This window comes from Triturus cristatus, chromosome 8 (genome assembly GCF_964204655.1).
Source record: "Triturus cristatus chromosome 8, aTriCri1.1, whole genome shotgun sequence".
Taxonomy (NCBI): Eukaryota; Metazoa; Chordata; class Amphibia; order Caudata; family Salamandridae; genus Triturus; species Triturus cristatus.
This window is the reverse complement of record NC_140591.1, coordinates 1,659,560,412-1,659,583,833: the sequence shown is the minus strand read 5'-3', so window position 1 is coordinate 1,659,583,833 and position 23,422 is coordinate 1,659,560,412. Positions and strand designations below refer to the sequence as shown.

At 47.9% G+C, this 23,422-nt stretch overlaps 1 protein-coding gene across 4 annotated transcripts in view; it reads right to left on the bottom strand.

Moving 5' to 3' along the window:
* LOC146808505 (transient receptor potential cation channel subfamily M member 2-like) overlaps positions 1 to 23,422 on the bottom strand; it is a 2,014,188-nt gene that overhangs the window by 1,417,580 nt on the left and 573,186 nt on the right. For all 4 annotated transcript variants that reach the window (XM_085623584.1, XM_085623586.1, XM_085623585.1 and 1 more), the window contains one exon: positions 3,153 to 3,214. In XM_085623584.1, coding sequence (XP_085479710.1) covers positions 3,153 to 3,214 — 62 coding nt within the window. The remainder of the gene's footprint in view (positions 1 to 3,152; positions 3,215 to 23,422) is intronic.

Below are 23,422 nucleotides of genomic sequence, written 5' to 3'. Positions count from 1 at the left end.
TTGTGAGCTCTCCAAATGTGTACGGAGGGTCATTTTATCTGTTTTACTCCACTCTATATGGGTGGAGACAGGGTGCTTGGAGGTACCTCCGAGTCCAACAGTAATGTCTGGAAGATTGAACTTAATTAATGAGTGGTCTGACCAAGTCAAAGGGAGGGTTTCTTTGTGTATGAGACCATGAATCGAGGTAAAGATACCTTCTTGCATGTGACCCACCTCATGAGCGGGGGTCTGTACCCGTTGAGTTAAGCCTACGGCTCACAATGTGTCTAGGAGAGTCCCTGTCTCCCTGTTGTCCTTGTCTTATGGTATGGTAAAAATTAAAATCTCCGAGGATGGTAAAAATCATTGTTTAAAAGAGTGGGTTCCAGAAGGCTTTCTAGATTATCTTTAGCCTGTGGTCATTTACAGTGCTGATTGGGAATACAACACACCCATTAAACATACCCCACCCAGAAAAAGAGTGTGGAATGGATTATCTTTAGCCTGTGGACATTCACGGCGCTGATTAGGAAAGCAAAACACATTACACATACCCCACCTGGAAAGAGAGAGTGGCAAGGATTATCTATAGTCTGTGGTCATTTACGGTGCTGATTGTGAATGCAACACACATTACACATACATCACTTGGAAAAAAAGTGTGGCGTGGATCATCTTTAGCCTGTGGTCATTTATGGTGCTGATTGGGAATGTAACCCACATTACACATACCCCACCTGGAAAAATAGCACGGCATGGATTATCTTTAGCCTGTGGTCATTTATGGTGGTGATTGGGAATGAAAACACATTACACATACCCCACCTGGAAAAATAGCACGGCATGGATTATCTTTAGCCTGTGGTCATTTATGGTGGTGATTGGGAATGAAAACACATTACACATACCCCACCTGGAAAAATAGCACGGCATGGTTTATCTTTAGCCTGTGGTCATTTATGGTGCCGATTGGGAATGCAACACACATTACACATACCCCACCCGGAAGAAGAGTGTGCCATGGATTATCTTTAGCCTGTGGTCATTTATGGTGCCGATTGGGAATGCAACACACATTACAGAAACCCCACCCGGAAAAAGTGTTTGGCATGGATTATCTTTAACGAGGTGTGCTGTTATTAGTGGGGGGAGCGGGTCAGTACAGAAGGGGGGAATAGCTGCAATAAGGAGCAAGGGCCCTTGCACACCCCAGGAGGTATTATTGTTCATCATAAGGCAGCTCCTCTTTGGGCCAGTGCTGCAATGCCCAAAGAGCCCCAGAGGGGGGCTCTTTGCCACAAATCTTTTACCTGCGGGTTCTGCCGTTGATGAAGTGTGTGTGTGTGGGATCTGTGGTGTATGTACAAACGTGAGTAGAGTGCGGGGTGAATAGAGTTAAAAATAACTATTGCTACTCACTGAGTTAGCTTTATTTTGCGGGTTACATGCTGTGATTAAAATACCTGTGATGCATGTTAGGGGAGATTGAAAATAATCTCGTCAAGATTAATGGATTAAAATAGTGGTCAACATGTGTCATGCCTTGTTTGTCAAATCAATCGTGGCATTTCGTCAGGACCTAAGCACCCAAGTACGTCAATATTTCTTAATTTAAGACACATGTAAACACAGCGCATTGAAAACCTGGTCCAAAGTGTCAAGCCAACTGAAGAAATAGCTAATTCACGAGAATGGTGCACCCAGGGTAAAAGCGTGCAAACAACATATCGAAGAGTGAACCTCGTGCAAGTGAAAAGGAAATCAGATTAACGCTTTTTAATTTCAGACATATGTCTACACCGCTCGCTGAATACGTGCAGAATGCCGTGAGTCATGTAGCAAAACTCCGTGCGGGTGATAAAAAGAGAAGGGGCGTGACACATAGCAGTCATGCAAGCTGCATATCTGAGTAGTTAAGTGTCAGCATTCACCAGCTTATCTTAATACTCTGTATTGAAAGCGTGTGAACCGCGTAACGTAATGTACGACATAACATTCAGGCTGAATGCAGTGAAAATCGAGTAAATTGCGTTGAAGAAAATGACAATAAACAACTACACAAGTTGCCGGATTTAACCTGTCCGTTAAACATTCTTATGAGCTGATTAAGTTACAGACCTTCAAAGGGCTAAACTGTCAGAAGCAGGAAGCGGATGACACAAGTCGTACAAAGTTGGCAAGAACATTTCTTAATTCCACTGGTTAAAAAAGAAATTGCAATCATAAAAATTCACAGTTTCAGTCGATGAAGTTACTGTGCATTTAAGCAGATAACCAAGCCAACACCGGTGCGCCTGATGGCAGGGGCACATTCAAATAGTTATCAGACATAGCAATGGGACACAGTACAACTGAAACACGGGCCATGATGGTCTCTGAAAACGGGGTGGTGGCCAGATGTGTGTCGAACTGGCTCATAAACAAACACGCTATACTCGGCGCAAACGTGCTGCCCATGGAAGTCCCATGGACTTGAAGATACATTTGGTCTTCGAATCTGAAGAAATTCTCCTTTAGTGCTAGGCGCATCAGTGTAATCAGCCATTTCACTGGTGCCTCCCATTGCCAATGATACAGAGGCTCTCTTCCTGGGGAATGCTGGTAGACAGCGCCTCAACATCCAAACATATCATGATGCCATCTCATCTTGTTTGCGCCGAATATAGCGTGTTTGTTTATGAGCCAGTTCGAAAAACAACACATCTGGCCACCAAACCCATTTCCAAAGAACATCTGCCCTCTGATGTGGTGTGCCTAGCCCACCCACCCCAACCTGGCTCCAAGCTCCACTAAAAATAAAATGATAATAATGTTCTGTTATATAATTTTATTTTTCCTTTACACTGATCTAAGAGCAGTGGGGCGTCATTCCTCCGCCTTAGCTGTGGAGCCACCGCGGGTGGTAAAGTCATAATAGAGACCACTCATGGAACCCCACAGATGGCCACCATCCACACAATGGCTAGGAAAGCAAGTACTCTTCGGATGTGCAGCACCACCTCTGTTTCAACTATAGACAGGAAGATACAATGACCTACGGCTTGACCCCCGAACTGTGCACCACCACCATGTGCCACCAGTGGGCTGATGCCCTGCCCAACTATTCGTTCCTCTCTAGCCCATTGTTAGACATCTTCATTGTGCTCTTTCCTCCATCCATCAATACTTACATCTAGGGTGTTCCGACCTCCTTCCAATGCCACACTCACAATGGGAATCTTCGTGTCCACGCCTAAAACAGGAAAACTATTAGTTATGATATGACAAACGGAGCATATCACACAACAAAAACTAAATAACATCTCCACACACAACAGAAAACACATCACAGTATGACACCAAACCTACAAAAGAGAAAACACATTGATACTGGATAGAAAACAGAGCTTGCGAAGAAACAAAACAAACTATAAGGTTATGGCACAGAAAGCCACCCCTGCGATAAAAACACATATCTGCAGTATTGAACACGAAAACACTCCTAAAGTATTGTCATAGAATGAAACAGAAAGCTAAGACAACACATAATGTTATAATTTTGCAAAACACAAGTCTATGATTTGAAACACAGAGCCATGCCTACAACATTGTTATGTTGTGAATCCTAAAACAGAAAAACACAATGTTATTGGGTAAACGTAAAGATATCCCACATAAATGTCACAGTAAAACACACAAAGCTACCATCAAAGCAGAAAAAGCAATAAAACACAAACACAGCCTTCTCTGGAGCTTTTAGAATTTTGGGTTTTGTGTGACTGTTGGAAAACGAGGCAGCATCTGAGAGGCCTGCACAAATGACATGACTACATTTGTCCTTCACTGGGAACCAAACACCCAATTGTAGCTCCTGACTCTCAGAGGGTAGCGTTGCAGAGCAGTCTGAGGCTTACTCAAGGGAGGTGGTGTGGGCTAGTAATCGCCATTTGCTGGTGCGCAGAAATAATACACAATAATTGATTGTCCAGTCTGTACTTTGCTTTATAAAAGTAAGAGTACATTTATTAAACACACACACTACTCAATACTATGCACCACTTTACAAATATACATAAGCTGTTGGAATTACTTTGTGACATTTCACAACATCTCATTCTCCACCCCTCCCGCGGGGGGAGGCGGGGGGGGGTCTAGTACCACCACTCCCATGTATGCACATCATCTTGCCCCCAATGCAGTTAGCTGAACATATCCTGGAGCGAGGGCTCTGAGCACTGGCACCATCCCAATGGCGACCCCCCATTACACCAACAAGCAGTAAAAATGGGTACACTTGCCTTGGTGACACATAACCCTGACTGAGCATCTCCTACTGACCATAAGGTATGCACCTCTGAAACCTTCGGGGCTAACAGTCTGGGTTGTTCCTCACCTAACAGCAGCAGCAAGAATACATGTTTAAGCATCACTTAAAATGACAGTACTTATCACATTTGTGGATCATTAGAATGCATTGCAATTAAAGCCTCTAAAGGCATCACAGATGGAATCACAGGATTACGCATATACAGCCAGACATCCTAACAGGAATGTCTGGCTACCCCACTTTGATATGACATCACTTCACTGCCCCTGCTCCCTCCTTCCTGCCCTCCCTCTGGGTTTGTTCAAAATGGCATCATCCAGGGTCTCTTGCCACATGGTCTCTGAAAAAGCCCCTTCCCCCCAGAGCTGCCTTTTCCCTGGTGCAGCCTGGTGCCTGGCACCCAGTGATAGCTGCTGATGGATGAGCCTGTAGCTCCACCCATCTTTTCCTCCTTGGAGAGGACGCCTTAGCTCGTGGAAGAAAGGTTATCAATCCAGCCTGCTGAGGGCAGGTCCTGGTTATGGCAGACTCAGAGAAATATGACATTTCTGGATGGCCCAAAAGCATTACTTTGGACTCTGCAGAATACTTCTTCTCACACCCGTTACAGTGGACTTTAGTGCATGTCTGGAATCTGTAGGCCTTAGGAAAGTAAAACTAGCCCATGTGATCCCTATCCCCATAAGAGAATAATGGAATAAACACTGTAAAGCACACTGGCTTTCCCTGGCATGTTTCTTCCCACTGTATAAAGCCTATTCCATGTCACCACCCAGTTCTGCATAAGTCCTACCACACCATATACCTTGTATCTGCCCTGGGGCTGCGCACGCCAGTAATCTCCCCTGCCCAGCCCGCACATGTGTGCACACGCATGTACACATGTGCCTGCATGTAACTAGCCCAGTGTCCCTCACTCCTGCTGCGGCGCAGCGGCCTGGTCAAGCCAGGGGGACACCAGTAAAATCCCCATGTAGTCTATTTCTTTATGAGTTCACTGTGGGTAAGTCCCAACTTATGAGGCTCCCCCACAGGAAAAGCTGAACAATTAGGTGCTCAAAAAGCAAAAAATCGGGGCGGCCCATAGTGTCAGACCCACCTTCTAACAGTGACGTTTAGATGAAAGTGGCACCGATGGGTGTGTTATGGTAAAGCGTTAATACTGCACCTTGTACATGTCATAAGTACACTAGAATGTTATGCATGTAATAGGGATTGTGAAGACTTGGATGGTTTAATGCTCTGGCAGTTGGAGCCGGAATAAGAGCCTGGCAAGGTGCTGTTGTTGGAAGTTCGTGGAACAAAACTTCATTTATAATCCTGATCTTCGTGTGTAGCATGAACTTATCATTGGTGACAAGTTGGGCCTGATTGGGAACAGGCAAACCAAAATCACCAATAATTCACCGGTGCAGTATTATGGACGCATGTGTGCATCATGGATTTTGTTTTTACTGTAAACCACAAGTATAATACTGCACTGCTGCTCAAATCTTTCTGGTGGATACATCTACCTGTGGATTCCTCACCTGTTGAATATCCACCATGTGCAGCATTCAACGGAAACTTTTCCCTCTAGCTCTGCAATGTCAACGAGCATGTCACAATACCACGGCTCCTCATGCGACTCCATGTGACATCATCGGAGCTATAAGAAGACTTTTTCGGCATGCTGAAGTCAATTCCCTTTTTCTGCGCGGTCGACACCTGACATTTTTTCCAAGGCTCTCCATATTGTGTGAGATTTCTTCCTTTTTCTGTAGGTGCAGCAGTGTTGCAAGTGAAGATATCTCCTCCCCGAAAGTCAGGATTCAAGCCCTGCAGAGAATGTGGTGGTCAAATGTCAATCATTGACCAACACGATGATTGCCTTTGGTGCCTGTCATCTGATCATGATGTCCACTATGTCGTCAGATGAATCCGAAGGCTTTAAAAGAAGGAAGACAAAGCTTTATATGGCAGATGCTAAAATGCAGAAGAGAGGTCCTCGAAGGTCTTAGCCTCGGTCGGAGTCGCTGTCTCCCCATACTTCAAGGTCATCCAAACAGACGCACAAGAAGAAATGGTGCCATGGTTCTCGATGTCGCACTTCCAGGGATGGTTCACAGAGGTCAGGGTCCCTGGGTCCAGGGACTTGTGAGGGAAGAGAGGAGATATCTTCGACTCCATCTCCAGGGGTATCTCCAGTGTCATCTTCGGCTTGGAGACCTGCGACTCTGACTGAACGGCCTTTGCTGGAGCCAGATTCTGATCCAGTGGTCCCTCTTCCGCATACGGCGCCAGTACCGCCCATCCTGGAGCAGGAGTACCCAACGTGTCTTACTCCGGGATTGGTAAGTTTCACCTTCTTGGATGATATGTTTAGTATTTTTGAGACAGCTGAGACTCCATCAGGTGCACCGGCTTGCCCCATGGGGTTACTTTCATATTCCCTAGAAGGCTTCCCGGCACATTTCCAACAGGCGCCTGTTATGCCTATTGTAATAAAGTGAATCCACACCAGATGAAGATATGTGGTAATAGGTATTTATTACAGCCTCAACCAACAGCCAGCATATCAACTGTCATCATAGAACCCTCACATGACAGAACCTCAGAACAAGCTGGTTCCATGCCTAGTGTTCTGGCATGGAGCCATGTTACATCATTACACTTCTTCCTCTTTACATTAGAACAAAAGTAACATGAGAACAATAAACACATTTGAACAACAAGAAAAAGAAGGTAGAAAGAACTACACAAAATCACGTAAATGCAAAGGAAACCTGCGTGTTCTGACACCCCTACAAGTACTATCAGACCTTACATCAATGTCTGAGGGAAAACGATAAGAAGTATCATCCCTCCTGTCGGCCACACCACACCCCCGAAAATGTGCTACACGACTATGATTCCAGATGCGACCATCATCCGTCTTGACAGCATTTTTAAACAGCTTAATGATAGTTTTTGGAGAGGTATATTTTGACCAATTTTGACACCCAACAGGAGCTTTGACCTTTACTTATCTCCAACCTCAAAATTTGTAACTTTCGCATTATTCCTTCTATCAACATAAATCTTCCTTTTGTTTTGCAGAGACACTTCTTTGTCTCTCCATTCCCATCCTCGTCGCCAGTGTAATAAAGTGAATCCACACTAGATGAAGATATGTGGTAAGAGGTATTTATTCCAGCCTCAACCAACAGCCAGCATATCAACTGTCATCATAGAACCCTCACATGACAGAACCTCAGAACAAGCTGGTTCCATGCCTAGTGTTCTGGCATGGAGCCATGTTACATCATTACACCTATCATGCCAATGACTCATGTGTCCTGGCCTTCACCAGCACTGAGATAGCCAGCTCCATTGTCAGTGCAGGAAGGCTGAGAGTCTTTGACAATGATTGATACTTCTTCTGCGCCGCTTGGATCCGAACCAATGCCACGTCACCCGGGACCGATTCCACTGCCGTCTGAGCAAAGTCAATGACGTAGCTTCTGGTGCCACTGAAGATAAGGTTTTGAAGACAGGCTCAGAGGCCTTTGAAGGAAAGTAGTATTTGCATGAACATCAGGATGTTGAAGAGGGTGAGATTGTCGTTTTGCATACAGATTTTAAAGGACTTGAAGTAGCAAGTTGTCTGGATATCTCTCCAAAGTAAAAATTTCTATACCAAAGAGTATTGCGCCACCTGAGGTCACATCTTATCACGCTGTGATTAGACAGGCAGCAGATATGTTAGAGTTGCCTCTATCTTCTGCGGAGTTCAAGTCAAACTTGTTGACTGAGGTGCTTCATTCGCTCACGTCATGATTTGAACCACTGTTTCCGTTTAATGAGGCTTTTACTGAACCTATACTTGAAATATGGCAAAAGCCCATGTCTGTGGAAGCGATGTCAAGGTCTGTTGCTATCAGGTACAAGCCAGCTCCAGGGGATCCAATGTTTTTGTCATCACACCCCACCGTAAAATCAGCAAATGCTAAATGTTTATAAGGGCACTATGTTCATGCTTTAAATGACTTGGAAAAGGAGGTCATTCCATAGTTGCCTCGGGACCTCCAGGGTCATTTTTCGTGGGTCGTGAACAATGTTCCCTCTACTTTTTTTCCTTTGTGTGCGACAGTGTAAGGTCTCTGTGCACTGCAGCCAAGGCTATGTTTGCCAACAACCAGACTCTGCGTGTGGGTGCAGTGACAAATATTAGTGCAAAAATCACTCCAAACGTTTGCTTAAAAAGCGAAAAGATGGTGCATTTCCACACATACAGTGTCACATGATGGGTCTTAAGGCAGATTTGCATGCAATTTAGATACACACACCATGACATTAATTGGTTACACAGGCAAATACACTTCAGCTTTAGAAAAGCACAGGACTCCAACGGTGGTACCATTATAAGTTTTTAGTACAGATTCTCAACTGGAGCTCTTTACAAAGGGTGGGGAAATGTTGGGAGCCTATACAAGATCGCATACCGGTGGATACATGCAGGGGGTCACATGTTATTCCCCCCTGTGTGTATGCACCCCCAGTTCCTGCACCGCATGGACTTTGCAGTCCATGCCTTGCAGGAATTTGCTTTTGCGTTCCCATTGCGGTGCCTTTTTTTTTATAGGAACTGCCGTGGGACAGCCTACCAGTAACGAAAAAAGTCCAAATCTGGCCGGCTGTGCTCACACAGGTTTGGTGGTGCGGGAACTGGGCGGTCCCGCACCGCCAAACTCATAATAAGGTCCTAAGTCAGCATGGTAGTCATAGCATTTGTAGCAAGACCAGCAAACCTGTCAGCAGCAACAACTAATGGTAGTTCTTGGATAGCTGACAGAGCAGCAGGAACACAGAATGCATTGCAGCAGCAGTGGGATGTGCACTTGCACAGGAGAGGGCAAAAAGACATCAGGCATCTGGCAACAGAGGTTCTGCATGGAAAGGATGATTGGAAGCTGGTTAATGCATTAGGTGCTAAGGAATAAGACATACACATGTTTTGTTTATATTTCCATCATACAATCGACTGAAATGTTTTATAAGTAACAGTCATACCATTGATCATACTCGCATATCTTCTGATTAAAACAGTGGCATTTCAGTTAGTTCACAAAATTATGTATGGATATTAATATAATGGGAAGGTAGCTGGAGAGCAAATTCTCTGTACCATCAAAGCCAAAACGTTTCCATGTCAAATTTGTTTGAGTAACTCTAAATCCAACAAAACCGTGGATTTCTTGTATTTGTCATTCATTGTGTTTTTCGCCCATGATGCACCTGGAGGATCGCCAGTGCCTTCAATACCTTTTGCTAATAGGGCGCGGCTGTGGGGCAGATTGCATGAGTGTTCATGTTAATCACAGCGCCCGTCATGCGCTGCAATTAACACAAATACTTTCTTGGCGGCATGCAATCTGCCGTGGACAGGGCCACCCTTCGAGCTGGTGGCGCCTTGTGCGACAGTGTTTGTTGGTGCCCCCCAATGACCACCTCACCATGGATTCCCCTTAATTTCACCCTTTAACAGTGCCCCTCAAGTCTCCATTACCACTCTCTCTGAGATGCATTCAATTCGTTTTATAGCACACCACATACTAGTGTAGGGTGTCACAGCACTTTACATTTCACACACATTAAAGACAGATGATCATTCATAAGTATGTAAATCAGTGTATAAGAAATGTTACATAAGACAGAGGACAGCAAGGTGTAGGGGTGACATGTCATCCATACTGGTAGGCAGTATAGTTTAAGAGCTTGGTCTGGAGAAGCACAAACTCAGAATTTAAAATGTAACACCATGGTTGGAGGTTCTCTTTAATAAGAATCGCTTTGTACCCAAATTAACACTTTTTGCAACATTAGGATACTGAATGGCAGGGGAAAAAATCATAACACTTTAATCTATACCCTGCAGTATGCATGAAGTTCTTTGATGACAGTTAATCGTTTTCTGTTCTATACTAGGATTTTTACTTATAAACTGCAAGTAACAAAATGACCTCTCTGACAAAAGTACTAACAGGCTAACCTATTTTCATTCTATGCACTTTGTGATCTGCATGGTGCACGTTCTTTGCAGCAGGCATATTAACCCTCTGCGCTAGCTTAAAACGTCCACTAGAGAGAACTGTGAGAGTTATCTTGACATATTTATTATTTTATGAAAATTGCTGGAGGCAAGGAACGTCGCAGTAGGTGCTTTTAAAACAATAATGTACCTGCAAACACAGCGTCCCCATTCGAAGTCAGCACTCAATACAGTGGCACCCGTCACACAGGCCCCGCAGCCAAGCCCTAGTAACCAAAGAAATGCAGCAAGTCTACCAGGGACATCTTAAGGATTTTGGGGGCCCTGGGTGAAACCTATTTTGGGGGCCCTGGGCCAAACCTATTTTGGGGGCCCTATTCAGAACAGGTTTACATTTATGATTTCATTTCAGCTCTTTCATGCCCTCTTAGGCCACGTCACTGACAGTAGACAGGTGCAACTGTCAAAATTCTAAATGTGTTTACATCTAATTTTCAGGGATAGTGATGTGTGTTATCAATATTGTATTGTATTATAGTTGCATTTCTATAGCGTTTACTACCCCTGACGAGGTGTCAAAGCGCTTTTTCGGTGAGTAGCACGCTACTCCAGAATCCATAAAGGATTAGTGGGGAATTAGTATGGTGAAATATGAAAGTAATTTGAGTGGTGGATATGTTAGTCAGTTATTTGGATTCAGAAGGATAGTGGAGGGATAAAAGAGGGAAAAAGGTTTGCATTTATATAGCGTTTGCTACCCCGGATGGGATGTAATTTGAGTGGTGAATGATGAAGCTGTCCCTAACAATTACACGGTCTTAGATAGGAAGCTTGTGTAGTTGGTTCCTTGACCATTATTTTACCCTCAAAAAGGGAATGTGGCACAGTAATTCAGGTCAGAATGTTCCTTTGGGAGTGAGGTCACGGCTGATTTGAAAATTGCTCTTTACAAGCACAGATGAGTTAAACAGCCTTGTAATGGAGGGTATAAAGTGTTGATTTATGTATTACATTCATCACTCTGCTTTTCTACAATTGGATTAGCACAAAGCTAATTTGATGGCAAGTGCTGTGTGTTCCTCTGTGGCCATGAGGAGACATGCCTGGTTTGGGGGGGGTCAGGCTTCTCACCAGATGTACAGGCACCATTGATTGATTTGCCCTTCGATGGACAATTGCTGTGTCGGATGCAAGGGGGAAAGGTAGAAGGCGTGTGTCCCCAAAGGAAGCAAGGAGGCATTTTAACTCTCAAGTTGGGGTTTGTTTATTCACAGAAACATAATTAAAGAAAGAGTGCCAAGGGAGTCAAGTTCCAGGAGCGGTTCCTCATCACCGGTACCAGAAACTTCGGGAGGTAGGAGCTTCCTAGTTCTCCTCCGCAGTCCTCCAGGATATGGCAGGAAATAAAAGAAAAGAAGAAAATAGGCCACGGATCAATGGACGTTGTTCAGTCTTGTAAACACGGGGAATGGGTGTGTGAGGGATCACCAATGTAAAAACGGAAAGGTGGAGACCAGAGAAGAAGTGCTGTGCGGTGACCACCCACAGACAACCCGTACCCTCCCCGTGACTGTGTAAGGCCCCGTATGCGGTAGCGAACCTGCTCCAGCCACCCTCCTCCTGGAGCGTGGCGGGGCAAATCGCGGTGTAGTCCTCCTCTGGGTAACTCTCCATGGACACGAACCTTGACCATAGCTGTCTCCGCGACGTCCCCAGCGTCTTCAGACCTCTTCTCCTCCGTGGCTACTTCCTTTCGCTCCTCGGCGTGTGCGCCAGGATGACCAGGAGCTTCCTTCTTCTCCCCACAGCTGCTCGTTGATTGGTGTTCCGGAGTAGACGTAAGGCACACAGGTTCGTCCTCTCGGGGAGTCCAGGGGGAATTAAAGGGCCCGCCGTGCTCTTGTACCTGTAGCAGCAGGATATCTAAGTCAATGAGAGTCTACGAGTCTGGCAGCCCGGAAGCCTCCCAACACACCGCTCCCCCAAGCTTTCCCCGATCGGGGGAAAGAGGGAAACAGGATAGGAAATAAGCATTGCCCTGCTCTGAACCTTTGCGGTAACAGACTTCAAATTGGAAAAGTTGGAGCACCAGAAACCCCCGGAGTACCCGGTCATTGCATCCCTTGTTACGCTGGAGCCAAGTCAAAGGGGTGTGATAAGTGAATAACACAAATGAGCAACCCTCGAGGTAATAGCGCAGTTTTTCTATACTCCATCTCCCTGCTAAACACTCCTTCTCAGTGGTAGGGTAGACCCGTTCCCTAGGGAAGAGCTTCCTGCTGATCTATAGGACCGGCCTTTCCAACCCTTCGTTGTCATGTTGGGACAAGACCGCACTGATACCAACCCCGGAAGCGTCTGTTTGGAGTACTAAAGGTTTTCGAAAGTCAGGTGTCAGCAATACGGGTGAGGTGGTCAGAGCAGTTTTCAGGGTCTGGAAGGCTAATAACTCATTTTCTGAGGAAGTGTGGATTTGGGAGGCTGTGGCCGATTTTTTTAAGAGATCTGCAAGACGGGCGGCTATGTCCGCAAAGTGTGAAATAAAACGTCAGTAATATCCAACCAGCACCAAAAAAGCCAGAAGGTCATGTTTGGAAGTAGGAAAAGGGGTGTCCTGAATAGCCCTCACTTTTTCTGTTTGGGGTTCTATCATGCCTTTCCCCAGCAAATAACCTAGGTACTTCACTTTCTGAAAGGTGAACCTGGACTTTTTGGCGTTTATGTGTAAGTGGGCGGCTCTGTGCTCGGAGAAAATAGCCTCTAGATGAGTCATATGGTCTTCCCACGTCTTGCTGTATATAACTATGTCATCCAAGTAGGCAGAGGAGTATGTTAGATGAGGAGCTAAGAGAGTGTCCATCAGTCTCTGAAAACTGGCAGGGGCCCCATGTAACCGAAAACTCAGGACTGTAAACTGGAAAAGGCCGTCAGGGGTGGAACAAGCGGTTTTCCCCTGATCCTTAGGGTTAAGCGGTTAAAGGGGATCTGCCAGTAGGCCTTGGTTAAATCGATGGTGGATATGCACTGGGCCTCACCAAGACGTTCTATCAACTCATCCCCCCTGGGAAGGGGATAGCCATCCTGTTTGGAGATGCTGTTCACCGCCCTGAAATCGATACAAAACCGGATGCTTCCATCCGGTTTTGGTACGAGCACTACAGGGGAACACCAGTTGCTACGGGACGGGACTATGAACCCCATCTCCAGCATCTGCTTTACCTCCTTCTGGAGAGCCAGACGTCGTGCTTCAGGGACCCGGTAGGGATGCTGTTTCACTGTGATACCCTCTTGGGTTGGTATGGAGTGCATAGTCAGATGTGTCAGTCCGGGTTGATCAGAGAATATGTCCCTGAAGGAATGAAGGATGGTCTGTATATCCATCTTATTATCCCCGGTCAGTTCATTGTTGATTATTGTGGACTCAACAGTGTGGGTTTGGGTCTCCACCGTTGAGACTGTATGTGCTGTATTGTGTGGAGGACCCAGCCATTTCTTAAGAAGGTTTATATGATACATCTGAGTCTTAGTTGAGGACAGGGATAGGATATAGGTGGTTTTTCCTACTTTCCTTACTACTGGATAGGGTCCTTGCCATTCCTTCCTTAACTTGTGAGTAGAGGAGGGAAGTAGTATTAGAGCCCAGTCAATCACTTTCAATTCTCTTAAACTTTTGCTTTTGCCATACGTCAGCTTTTGTTTTTCTTGGGCTTTCTCAAGGGAGTCATGAGCTAAGGTCCTTAGCTTATGAAGCCGGGCTTTGTCCTGGTTTGCATAGTCTAACAAGGTCTGGACCTCATGAGCGCTATCCTTTTCCCAACTGTCCTTATTGATTTCCAGAAGTGTACGTGGTCTCCTACCAAAGAGGAGTTCAAAGGGGGATACCCCAAAGCTAGTCTGCACTTGGCTTCAGATAACAAACAGCGCCAAAGGGAGGAGTTGGTCCCAACGTTTCCCATCCCCTGTAAGGAGTTTCTTAAGGGTGAGCTTTAGGTTGCCGTTATATCACTCTACTAAACCATCCGTTTGAGGGTGGTAAACGGAGGTTTTTATGTGTCTGATGTTTAACTGGCTACAGACATGTTTCATCAGTCTCGACACGAAGGGGGTTTCCTGGTCGGTTATTATTTCTCGGGGAAGACCCATTCTGGAGAATACTTCTATAAGTCTCTGGGCTATGGTGGTAGTATTAGCAGAGTGTAAGGGCAACGCTTCTGGATATCTAGTTGTATAATTGATGATTACAAGGACATATTGATAACCCCTTGTAGATTTAGGGAGGGGTCCTATAAGGTCCATTCCCACCCGCTCGAATGGTTTTCCAATGATAGGCAGAGGGTTCAAGGGGGCCTTTGAAGGAATGTAAGGGTTTTCCTTTGGCATATAGTACATTCCTGGCAGTACTTTCTAACTTGAGAGTGGACCCCTGGCTAAACGAAGCTACGAAATATGGCTTGAGAGGTTTTCTCAGCCCCACAATGACCTGCCAGGAGGAGGGAGTGCGCAAAGAACAGTATTTGGTCCCTAAAACCAGCAGGGACTAACAGTTGGGGTTCTTAGCCTTCCTTGGATACCCTATACAGGAGGCCATTTTTCTCTATAAAACATGGGTACACCCGTTTAGGGGCATTAACCCCTTGCGTGCCCATGACGGAACCACTCCGTCATGAGCCACGGGCGGCGTGTGCTTATGACGGAGTGGTTCCGTCATGCTGCGGCTGCTCCGCCCACGCGTCGCTGATTCCCCGCCTGTGCGGGCGAATTAACGAGTGGGCGGAGTCATGACGGAAACCACTCCGTCATGAGCACAGCTCGCCCGTGACTCATGACGGCGTGGTTCCGTCACAAGCATGGCGGCGCCGCGCTCACCCTGCACTGCCCCAGCACCGCGCCAAAATTGGCACCGCTGCCAAGGGGTTAAAGGTGTATTTGGCGCTTTGCGAGGCGTTACTAAGAGAACTGTGATTGAGTTGGGCAGTTTTGAAGTGAGTATCAATAGCCCATGGCTCGGATGTCAGGAGACTATTGTGTGGCCTTTGGGTTTGTGAACTGGTTTTGAGGGTCTCACTTAACAGATCAGAAAACCAAGGGTTTTCTATACCGATGATTAAAGGTTCAGGGAGGTGAGGTAGAGCCCTTACATCAGCCTCAACTTCTAGCCCTTTTTGTGTTCGTAAGGTTAGACCTGTCAGCCCTAGGATGGTCTTACCCCGCATGTTTTTTCCTTTCTGCCTCCATTTTTTCTACCCTCTTTTGTTGGACCTAGGACTCTGTGTGCCTTACCGCTGCTGACCAGTGCTGAGGTGCAGGTGCTCTCTCCTAACAATATGGTTGCCAAAGGCCCCTGCTACTGCGGAGTGGCCACTGTCCTTCTGCGCGCTAGTAGTTGGGATCAGGCTGGGACATAATGTTACTGTAATCCTGAGCGTCCCGCCTCTTGTCACCAGAGAAGCCACCACAGAGTCCCTAGAGCCTTCTAGAATCTTCCCATCCCCAGGCTGGAGCCAGAACTTGCCGCCTTTTTGTAGGGTCACCTTACCTGGGAGTATAAAGGTAAGGGAGGGAAAACCTGACAGTCAGTTGGGCACTGCTGGACCTGGGGACCCTCCTCCGGAGTATAGGCTGCTGAGCTAGGGGGAGACTACATTACTGAGGCTGACTGAGCTTACCAGCTGATCCCCAAGATAGCTGAGTCATCCTGCCAGCCTGCTGACCTTGCCCAGTGTGAGGGGAACCAGGGAGACCAACTCCAGTGGGCTTGCCCGAGACTACCAACATTCCCCCCAACTGCAACTAACCTCTACAACTACCACCTGCCATCTTCTGCCAGCACCAAGTCTGGGAAGCGCTGGGAACCCCCCAAGGTACGCGCTGTATCATCTAAGCGCTAGACTGGAAGAATCTACTGCCCTCCCACCTGCGCTGTGCTAATTAGGCACTGCCCTGAAGGAATTGCTGTGTCCTGTGAGCACCCAGATTGCCACTCTGCCCGCAATATCTGTCACGGTGAGTTGGGGGAGATCGGGGCCTATGCCACACAGAGGCCCCATCCAGAGAACCGCAGGGGTTGCCACAGGGGTTCCTAGGGGTCGGGATACCGGGTAGAAAACATCCAGACACCGGTACTCCCTTTCTAAGACGTACCCCCCCTGCTGGAATGCCCTCTCTGACCCTGCATCAGGGCTCTGCTTAGAGAATATCACCGGGGTTGAGTAACTGCCACAAAGAGGTCCCCTGAACTGCCTACAGACTGAGCCTCGATACCTGTACGGAATAGGGGCTTAAGAATGTTCACTTTTGCTGCTTAATTGTCTAAGGATGTGTATTTGCATGAAATAGATGCCACAGAAGTTATGTAAAATGTTTTGCTACCACTTCCTTATACCCACTGATATTTCCCTTGACCAGCTGCATAGGAAATGTTATCTTTATTGTCTAGGGGCATAAGTGAAGGTGCCTATGTTGACCATGTGCAGGAAAAATGTTACATTTAGCGAGCATATGCCCCAGAAGTGTTACTCGTGTCGCCCTGAGATTCCCCAAGACCTTCTAATCCGTTTACTGTGAGAATCCGATGTTATCTGCTCTAGCGAGAAATAGACAAAGATACTTGTTTTGTCAATGCACTTGAAGTGGTGTCTATTTATTGCGTTTACATTACTGAGTCAGTGTGAGTGTCTGCTGCACAACTACTTCACACATAACTTCCGGAGTGTCTTCCCGCCTCGCACCAAGCTACCGCATCGGAGTCGGTGGTCCCTGGGACCTTCCGGGACTAACACTGGTGTTCAGCGGTGGGATTAGGACTTGTGCTTGTGCAGCACCCTGCAGTGACTTAGTGTGCGCCACAATTTGACACCTGTTTTACTGCAAGCAGAAAATTCTCCCTAATTGCCTGATTGTGAATGCTCTTGAGTTAAGCCTGCTACCTATGTCCTAGTGGTATTCCCTGGTATTGTCCGAGGCCCCACCTAGCAGGATGGAGATCGAGCTGGCCAACCTAGAAACACACACGGTGGCGCAGCTTCGGGAGTTCTGTCAGGGGAAGGGGGTGTTCTTTAAGCGAGGCGCCAAGAGAGAGGAGCTTCAGAAGAGCTTGAGAGCATGGGCATTGGCCCACCCGTGAGGGAGAGGGGACGAGGGGTAGGGAGAGCAGGACGCTCCAGGAGAGCTGGACCTACTGCACATAGATGTTAGTGAGAATGTGTTGCCAAGAAGACGTTCCAGGGCAGTCAGTAGTGTGTCAGTGAGGAGCTTGTCTGCGGAGGAGCTCGAGGACAGGAGGGAGGAGAGACAACTTAAACTAGAGCTTGCTAGGCTGGAGAAGGACAGGGAAGAGAAGAGGCTGGCTATGGAAGAAAGAAAGCTTCTCCATGAGCTTAGCCTAAAAGAGCTGGAAATTAAAGCCCTACAGATAGGAACTAACAGCAACGCGAATGGTGGCAACGTACCTATCGAAACTCCACGGGAATCTAGATTCTACATGCCTAAGGATGTGGTGGCCAGTTTCAGCGTGGGGATGACATTGATAAGTGGCTAGTGGCCTATGAGGTGTCCTTAGTAGCCCATGGGGTTCCCAAGAGTTATTGGGGGGTGGCCTGTATAGGTACATGCCTCCGGTGGGGAGGGACACGCTCTTGACCTTAGATAAGGCAGACCAGACCAATTACGCGGTGATGAAGGAAGCATTACTTAAGAAATTTGGCCTGACCCCAGAGAAATACCGACAGAAATTCAGGAATAGCCACAAGCTTCCCACCCAGAACTGGGTAGATTTTCTAGCCTATGCCCTCAAAGCATTAGAAGGTTGGGTGCGGGGCAGTGAGGTGACCGACTATGAAGGGCTTTACAATCTGGATTTGAGAGAGCACCTTCTTGATAAGTGTTTTCCGGAGCTGCGCAAACACCTGGTGGACCGCAAGTTGACAGACCCGAGGGAACTTGCGGAGGAGGAGGATACCTGGGTCAGTACCCGGGTGTCCCACAAGGGATCCGGGGGGGACTTCCAGAAGGGTGGACAGGGTTTCCCCCAGAAGAGAGAGGGGGATATAAAAAGAAGGAGTTCTCCAAAGGCCCCCAAAATAAACCACAATGGAGGGGGGTAGGATCCCATCCCCAATCTGGTTCTCCCAAGCCTATTTATCCTGACCGGAGTCAGCAGCCCAAGACTGCTGGTGCTACGAGTGCGGGAGGTGGGACACTATAAGGGGGATCCCCAGTGTCGGAAAAGGTCCCCAGCCCCTACTGGAGGTAAGAGCCCTGGGGTGGCTAGTGTAGCACTGGGGGAGGAGTTGTCTCTAGAAAAGGGGGGTGAGTGGGCAGGCCTGATCCTAGTATCCCTGGGGGACAGGGAGATGGTCCCACAGACTCAGGTACTCTCAAATACTGCCAAGTACCGGCAGAGGGTCCTGGTTAACGGGCAGGAGGTGGAGGCTCTGAGGGACACGGGTGCCAGCATGACGATGGTAAGGAGACAGCTGGTGTCCCCGGAGCAGGTGGTTCCTGACGTATTCCACCCGGTTGTGATGGCTGACAACAGTGTTTAATTTCGACCTGCCTGCTGCCTTGTTGACCTACCTGCCGTGAGGGGAACGGCCAGTCCAGCGGGGATATTTCTCCTCTCTTGCCTTCGCTCTGCTCGCGGACGCCTCCGCCACCGCCGTGAGGGGAACGGCGCACCGGAACTCCATTTCCCGGCTTCCCTGGAGAGCGGCGCTCGCGGTGACGACACCTGGCAGCGCCGGACTACTACATAGGCTGCCAGGTGTCACCGCAGCGCGGGACGCTTTAATTTCGACCTGCCTGCTGCCTTGTTGACCTACCTGCCGTGAGGGGAACGGCCAGTCCAGCGGGGATATTTCTCCTCTCTTGCCTTCGCTCTGCTCGCGGACGCCTCCGCCACGGCCGTGAGGGGAACGGCGCACCGGAACTCCATTTCCCGGCTTCCCTGGAGAGCGGCGCTCGCGGTGACGACACCTGGCAGCGCCGGACTACTACATAGGCTGCCAGGTGTCACCGCAGCGCGGGACGCTTTAATTTCGACCTGCCTGCTGCCTTGTTGACCTACCTGCCGTGAGGGGAACGGCCAGTCCAGCGGGGATATTTCTCCTCTCTTGCCTTCGCTCTGCTCGCGGACGCCTCCGCCACCGCCGTGAGGGGAACGGCGCACCGGAACTCCATTTCCCGGCTTCCCTGGAGAGCGGCGCTCGCGGTGACGACACCTGGCAGCGCCGGACTACTACATAGGCTGCCAGGTGTCACCGCAGCGCGGGACGCTTTAATTTCGACCTGCCTGCTGCCTTGTTGACCTACCTGCCGTGAGGGGAACGGCCAGTCCAGCGGGGATATTTCTCCTCTCTCGCCTTCGCTCTGCTCGCGGACGCCTCCGCCACCGGCGTGAGGGGAACGGCGCACCGGAACTCCATTTCCCGGCTTCCCTGGAGAGCGGCGCTCGCGGTGACGACACCTGGCAGCGCCGGACTACTACATAGGCTGCCAGGTGTCACCGCAGCGCGGGACGCGCGCGGGCCGCGCCCGGGCAAAGCCCGGGCCAAGGGCGGGCCCGTCCTTGCCCGTCACTGACCGGAGCTGGACGGGGCGGGGCAACCCTTCCAAGTTGTGCCACTCCATCAGCGGTCACCCCAAGGTACTGTGGACTTTGCTTCCTAAACGGTTTGTTTGTACTACTCCTGGTTGCTAACCCAGTTTCCCCTGTGGATTATTTGTTGGGCACGGCGGCAGTCGGCCCTTCTAGGATAAATTGCTTTTTCTGACTCTTGTTATGCTATTTTCGTAAAGGCAGAGTAGCCAACGATCATTTTCTATCTTGTTAACAAGGTCAACGTTGACCACACGGGATTGGTCTGGGACTAGTTTGTGGCCGTTCACGATTGGACGAGGTTGGGCTTGTCCACAATCATTGGGTTTTCATACCATTTCATTGTGTTTTTTATCGCAGAGGGCTTCTACCTATTAATACAGATTGGGGTTTGTTATAGGCACTGCTTGTCTCAATATAACTTAATATGCCTCTAAGGTCCGGTAAGGATCGCACAGTTCAACTGCAAACTTCTAAGGGAATAGTTTCTGGTCCGCTTGATGCTTTTATAATTCGAGCAACTGGGATTTTAGAAAAAGAAATAGCATTGACTGAGAAAAGGCTTTCCCTAGACTTAGTTAGTGGTAAGCGCTCCTCTTTAGGTGCCCTTGCTACTATTTCTAGCCCTGTGGCCCAAGTCCCGTCTAATTGTTTACATTCAATAATGACGGAGGCACTAATGCATGCTGAGGGAGAAGGGGTGGGTTCCCTACATTCTCCAGACAATACTGATTTGAGCTTAGATGATATCCAGCATAGTGGGGCCCAAGATAGAGGTACAGATAGAGTGGACACAATCACTAATTTGGTGTCGAATCCACCGGAAGCGATTGATTCTTTTAGAAAAAAAGACTGTAAAAGGAAAAATATTCCGAGCAATCATGGGGGGAGAGCACAGAAGCTGTTTAAATTAAATGTTTCTAATAGTACTTGTGCAGCTGGTTCGTTGCTGCCCACTGCTATGCAACCCCCCCCGGTACTTCCAAATGTATTATGCCCCACTCTAACCTCTATTGGTCAATCAGATCCTTGCCCTACTTGTCTTAATAGTGACGAAATCCTGTTGGCAAAAATGGAGGCCATGATTAAAACCCTCCTGCTCCCCGTCCTGGAGCAAACCAGGCTGATGACCATCAAAATTGATGCTTTGGAGTCTGCCGCGAATATGAACATGAACCTACTTCACAAGCTATCCGTCCCCTCCATAGTTATGGGGGCTTCCACTTCTCAGGCAAATCCAATTAAGTGTACAGACAATGTTAGCCTTGGTAAAGCAACGGGGGCTGTAGTAACCAAGTCTCCAGCACAGGTGGGTTCCAGGGACAATGTTAGCACTGTTGGTGTTGGCACCTTGGCGAAGGAATCTAGTAAAGTCACCTCCATGATAACTGCGCAACGAGCACAAACAGGCAGGACGGACGACAGGGAAAATGTTGCACATAGCACCCTATCCCAGCCTTCTCTAGGAAAGCCAGCTACTAATCGTAATCCCACTACCCATACTGGGGGAAACAATGCTAAGTGTGCTTATCTCCGTACTGACTTACCCCCAGAAGCAAATCAATATACTATTGTGTTAACCGGGGCAGCACCCGTTAAGGAGGGTGTTAATGAGACAGACAGGGACTTACGTAATAAAGTAGTATTCTGGCTCAATAAAAATCGCCCCCTCCCGCCATCAACTTCAACTGAAATCCTATTAGTAAGGAGAGTAGATTGGGTGGGTTTTGGGACCAAAGACTTAGAGGGTGACTGCATTTTGGTATCGTTTAAGGATCCCTGGGTGGTAGAGTCCATTCGAAGGGAAGCAAGGTTTGCAAGAATGGGGGATGTTCAAACACTGGACCTTGCTTATTTTTATCCCGAAAGACATTCTAAACTCCCACCCGGCCCCCCTCCTAAGAGATTACTAGACAGGAGGCGTCCAATTGTTAGATCACCTTACCGCCCCCAATACCCTCTACTTTTCAATCGTTACGGCCCCCTTTCCGACCTTGAGGCTGTCGATTGACTACACCTACCAAGTAAGGTGAACAGCACTGTTGAGTGTTGTAGGGATGTAGTAACCAGGCCCGAAAGGGTGGAATCTTCTATGGGGTTCGTCGAAGAGGGGGGCCCAATGCCAAATCTTATGGGGGGGACGGTCGAAGCAACTGCTGAGGATATTTTAGAGGAAATTGTGGGGGTGGATAGTGTATGTATGACTTCCAGTTTCGAGATACAGGCAGAACCTGTGAAGGCAGTGGAGAACCAAGCCTCCACTGTGCCAATGGCTCAATTATCTAAAAGTAATGTAACAACTCCACACGATATATTAAAGGTAGCTTCCTGGAATGTGGCTGGGATTAAGGGTCGGCTACTCTCAGAGGAGTGGTTGGAATTTATAGATACTTTTGATATCATATTACTTCAGGAAACTTGGGCAACGGTCCCAATCCACAGGGTTGGGTTTATTAATTTCTCCAAACCCGCAATCAGTGGTAGTAAAGGGCGCGCTTCAGGGGGCCTATTGATTTGGGTGAAGCAGGCTTTGGGAGTCCACCTGTCTGAAATATTTGTAGAACATCAGGACCTCCTGGGTATTAAAATGAGTAAAGCTGCCCATCGGGATTTGATTATTATTAACATCTATGCACGAGGCCTACCTGGAGGCCGCTGCCCTGGTATTGTTGATGTAGTGGACAGGTATCTCGATGGGTTAGGAAGTGACAATTTTTTTGTCCTAGCGGGTGATTTGAACTGCACCTTTGAGCCGCTTCAGGCAGCTGGGGACAGTTGGGGGTCCACTGAGGATGCAGTCTGGAATATTCCGGACTTATCTATTGATAAAATTGCCAAAGGGACTGAGGCTGCTTTGAACTGGATGGCTTTATGCTTGAATAGGGGCTTAAGGGCAGCTAATGGCCGCTCCTTATCAGACCAATGTGCCTACGATACCTATGATAATGGCTTAAGGAAAAGCCGTATAGATTATATTTTGCTAAAGTTGGAATTCTGGCAATATATGATCGACATGGAAGTGGTATCCCGCCCAGAAAGCGACCACAATCCTTTGTCGCTTAGTTTAAGGTTCCCGGGCTCAAATAGATTGAGGAATCCAGATACTTTTAGGATTGGAGATGTCACCTTGTCCAATGACAGAAGAAGGCTGAAAAGGTCTAGGTTGGGGGGTGACGCCTCCCTCCTCGAAGTATTAATAATTTGGTCACCAACACGGTGAATGAACTCATGCCCAATGTGTTTGAGGGGGTTGGCATCGATTATGTTACCGAGACTCACGAATGCTGTTTTGAGCAGCTTAAATCTCTTTTATCCTGTCCATGCTTAGAAGGCCCCCCTAAAAAACTTGGTTCCCGTCAGAAATGGTACAACGGGAAATGTAGGGAGGCCTATAGCCAACTAGTTAAAGCGGTTAAGTCTCGGGTTACGAGTGATGTCAAGTTAGCTAGGGTACTGTATAAAAAAACCCAGTGGGATGCTAAAAGAGGGTGGGAAGATAGGCACTGGTCCGATCTCCTGGATGCATCTA